Genomic DNA, 4,504 nt, shown 5'->3' on the forward strand with positions numbered 1-4,504 from the left:
CGAGAGAGAGAGAGGGGGGGGGGGCAAGTCTAGCGATGAATCATCGACGTATTTGCTAGGACTGCTTCTTGTGCACCAGGACCACAAAATAAGTGTCACCATCATGGGGTTTGTAAGACAAGTAGGTCTCGGCCTGTATAAAAACCTGTTGTTGAAGAAAACCTTTATCTTAATATGTATCATCTATGAGTTTGTGTGTCCCCTTGGATTCTCTTTGTATATCTATTATCTTGGCACTCGCGGGAATTTTTCGACAAGCAACGTGATAGATGGGCTTGGGGTTTATAGGATATCTTCAAACACTGATGTGTGCAATATTCACCTGCCTAGTCCAAAACCGCTTTCAATCGTTCCCTCGGAATCGAATACAAATACAACAATCCTCGGATTTACTCCAAAGACTGCTCTGACCAAAAGGCTCATGTCGCGCTTTGACAAGCAAGCAGCCCCTATCCCCACATACTGGGACTTGACGGTGGGATTCCCGAACATGACGTCATTGCTGGATTTTTACCGAACGGGCAACTTGACGATGTGGGCCGCCGTTGAGTTTCAGGGGCTGGAGATGGCCACACAGCTGCCTCTCACAGCACACTATCACATTCGTCACTCCGAAAGTTTGCCTACAGAATCGACCTTCCCTTCTGAACTGTTACAGCCAGTAGAGGGTTCTAAATTGAATGAAAGGAGAGGGAACATTCAGTACCTGATGTCTAAAGCCTTCATCGAAGAATGGGGCGGAAACAGCAGCAACTTTAGTCTTGGCTTAGTGCAGCTAGTCCCGAGCATTCGTCGTGTGGATCCGTATTTTATGGGGAAACTGAGAGAATTAGTCCCTACCGGCGTCTTTTATTTGCTGATTTTTGGCTTACGTAAGTGTAGCCTATGCGATGCTAAACTTTGTCTGTCTGTGCGTGTGTATGTGTGTGTGTGTGTGTGTGTGTGTGTGTGTGTGTGTGTGTGTGTGTGTGTGTGTGTGTGTGTGTATGTGATAGAAACTTTAACATTTGACTGAACACCGAAATACTAATTTTACCTGGTTAGTATCCAAGCAACAGCTTCAAAGTATTGAACCAATGATCAACATTTCGTCGGCACGTATGTAGTTAAAGTGTGTATCCAAAGAAAACGGGTGGTGTTTTTTTTTTTTTTTTTTTGGGGGGGGGGGGGGGGGTAAAAACAGGTGACTGATTTGTGCCCTGTGTGGTATGTAGACCAGGTCAGGGGTCAAGGTTAGGTCAGATCGCGTGAAGGATTGTGGTATAGATACAGTTATCACCGAGCTGCAGTTCGCCGATTCGAAGAAGACGACTCATGATTTCACATTGTTCGGTTTCGTAGCTCCAGAAAAATAGATAAAGAAGATACCAAAGGAGATTTCCTACAGGTTAATCTGCACAGCGTGTTTCCAGTGTCTGCGCGAGGAAGCGCTGTCGAAAGCGCAGTGTCGATCTGGCCATCTGGCAGTCGTGTCCCCGAAAGTACTAACAAGTCGCGTAAGGCAAAATTACCACATTTAGTCAAGCTGTGGAACTCACAGAATGAAACTGAACGTATACGCGTAGTCCGCCGATAGTGCAAAAGGCAGTGAAAGTGACGAGCCTGTTTGGCGCGGCAGCGGTTGCGCTGTGCTTATAACACGCTTTACTGTACCTCTCTTCGTTTTAACTTTATGAGCGTTTTTTTAATCCAAACATATCATATCTATATGTTTTTGGAATCAGGAACCTCCTCCGAAAACGGCGTATGGCTGCCTAAATGGCGGGGTAAAAAACGGTCATACACGTAAAATTCCACTCGTGCAAAAAAAAAAACCACGAGTGTACGTGGGAGTTTCAGCCCACGAACGCAGAAGAAGAAGAAGGAATCAGGAACCGACAAGGAATAAAATGAAATAGTTTTTGAATCGATTTCGGAAATTTAATTTTGATCATAATTTTTATATTTTTAATTTTCAGAGATTGTGTTTAATGCAAATATAACATATGTATATGTTTTTGGAATCAGAAAATGACGAAGAATCAGATGAAATTGTTTTTGGATCGTTTAATAGTTTTAATTACAAGTTTCCGATTCTTAATGACCAAACTCACTCATTATTTTTTAAGCCACCAAGCTGAAATGCAATACCAAACCCCGGCCTTCGTCGAAGATTGATTTGCCAAAATGTCAATCAATTTAATTGAAAAATGAGGGTATGACAGTGCCGCCTCAACTTTTACAAAAAGCCGGATATGACGTCATCAAAGGTATTTATCGAAAAAAAGAAAAAACGTTTGGGGATATCATACCCAGGAACTCTCATGTCAAATTTCATAAAGATCGGCCCAGTAGTTTAGTCTGAATCGCTCTACACACACACACACACACACACACAGACACACACACACATTCACCACGACCCTCGTCTCGATTCCCCCCTCTATGTTAAAACATTTAGTCAAAACTTGACTAAATGTAAAAAGTAGGCTACAGACATACAGATCTAGATCTAGTGTCTCGCACTCTTGCACCGTATCACTTATGCTTACTGTTTCTTTCTTTATTTATTTAGTGTTTAACGTCGTTTTCAACCGTTCAAGGTAATATCGCGACGGTATGCTTACTGTGTGTGTGTGTATGTGTGACGGAGTGATTGAGTTTGTGTTACTGTTTGTCGATTTTTTACGTGAGCCGTGAAGGTTTCGCCTCTTGTTACAGTGGGTGTAAACATGGTGTTAATTGTGGACGAGAAGCGGAAGAAGCTAAAGGAGAAGATGGAAATGATGGGCTTGTCGTCCGCAGCCCTGTGGATGTCGTGGTTTTTGACGATCTACGTCTATTTGGTTATCATAATGACCATCCCCACTGTGAGCTTCTCCCTGACGTCCAGCTCGCCGGACAAGGCGCTCTTCCGTGACCTGTCCATGTCACTCTTCTGGGTCTTGCTCATGCTCTACTCGGCGGCGTTGGCGTCTTTCTGGCTGATGATGGGAGCTCTCGTCATAAGAACCAGCGACGCCGTTTATTTCCCCGTACTCGGCTTCTGGTACGCCATGATCTACACGCAAAAGGTCATCTCTTCTTGGTACCCCGGCATGTCAAGATGGCAAAAGATGGCGAACTGCCTAGTCTTCAACCACGCGCTAGGCTTTAGCATGCAGGTATGAAGTATTCTTTGGTATTTGGTATAATGATATATCTAATTGTCCAAGGGGACTTCTTGTATTTTTCCTGCATGCGTGTATTCGTGTTTTTCAAAGCCTGAGACTTTCCCGTAACCTTGGAATCTTTACACAAGGGAAGTGATGACACCTGCAGTGTAAAGTGACGTATTCCAATTGTGAACAACACTTTATTGTAAGAAGTTTTGAACAGTATTATATGTAGAAATGTTTTTATTATAAGCATAGTTTGTTACATATAGGAAGGACAACAGGTCGGTTCAAACTTCCACTACACTACTGAAGAGGTTTTGGGCAAAAGGGTGGAGCTAGCGATGATGTTGATGATGATGATGATGATTGATGATTGATTGATTGATTGATTGATTTATGATGATGATGATGATGATGATGATGATGATGATGATGACGACGACGACGGCAGCGATGATGATGATGCTGCTGCTGATGATGATGACGATGACGCCGATGATGATGATGATGATGATGATGATGATGATGATGCTGCTGCTGCTGATGCAGATCATATCGGAGTACGACACGGCCAACGTGCCCCTGACCTGGGCCAAGCTGAACGAACCGTTGGACTACGTGGACACGCTGTCCATGCTGGACGTGTGGCTCATGCTGTTGGTCGACACGGGCATCCACCTCCTGGTCACCTGGTATCTGGACAACGTCGCGCCCGGACACTTCAGCCTGCCAAAGCCCTTCTACTTCTTTTTGACCAGAGCCCACAGGTGCGGTCACGCGGACTCGAGCGGCGCCCGGCACCCCGGCATGGAGGACGTTGACCGCAAGTACTTTGAGTCTGACCCCGTGGGACTGGCAGTGGGGGTCAACATCGTCCACCTACGCAAGGAGTTCGGCCAGCAGGTGAACAATCAGTCTCTGCTTGACATTTGGATATATAGTGGGAACCCCCTTTTACGACCTCTGGACATTTTTCACAAAAGCAGGCCTTGAAAGGGCGGGAGACTTAAATTGGAGGTAGATCTACAGAGGTAATTGGAGGTAGATCTACAGAGGTAATTGGAGGTAGGTCTGCAGAGGTAATTGGAGGTAGATCTACAGAGGTAATTGGAGGTAGATCTACAGAGGTAATTGGAGGTAGATCTATAGAGATAATTAGAGGTAGATCTACAGAGGTAATTGGAGGTAGATCTACAGAGGTAATTGGAGGTAGATCTACAGAGGTAATTAGAGGTAGATCTACAGAGGTAATTAGAGGTAGATCTACAGAGGTAATTGGAGGTAGATCTACAGAGGTAATTGGAGGTAGATCTACAGAGATAATTGGAGGTAGATCTACAGGGGTATTTAGAGGTAGATCTACAGAG

At 44.5% G+C, this 4,504-nt stretch overlaps 1 protein-coding gene across 1 annotated transcript in view; it reads left to right on the plus strand.

The window, feature by feature from the left end:
- The window catches only part of LOC138974519 (phospholipid-transporting ATPase ABCA3-like), a 15,628-nt gene that overhangs the window by 752 nt on the left and 10,372 nt on the right, over positions 1–4,504 (plus strand). The window contains exons 1-3 of the mRNA XM_070347234.1: positions 1–872; positions 2,701–3,143; positions 3,687–4,040. The exon at positions 1–872 is cut by the window's left edge and continues 752 nt beyond it. Of these exons, the coding sequence (XP_070203335.1) occupies positions 104–872; positions 2,701–3,143; positions 3,687–4,040 (1,566 nt within the window). The 5' untranslated portion in view covers positions 1–103. The remainder of the gene's footprint in view (positions 873–2,700; positions 3,144–3,686; positions 4,041–4,504) is intronic.

Source organism: Littorina saxatilis, linkage group LG8 (assembly GCF_037325665.1).
Source record: "Littorina saxatilis isolate snail1 linkage group LG8, US_GU_Lsax_2.0, whole genome shotgun sequence".
Classification (NCBI taxonomy): domain Eukaryota; kingdom Metazoa; phylum Mollusca; class Gastropoda; order Littorinimorpha; family Littorinidae; genus Littorina; species Littorina saxatilis.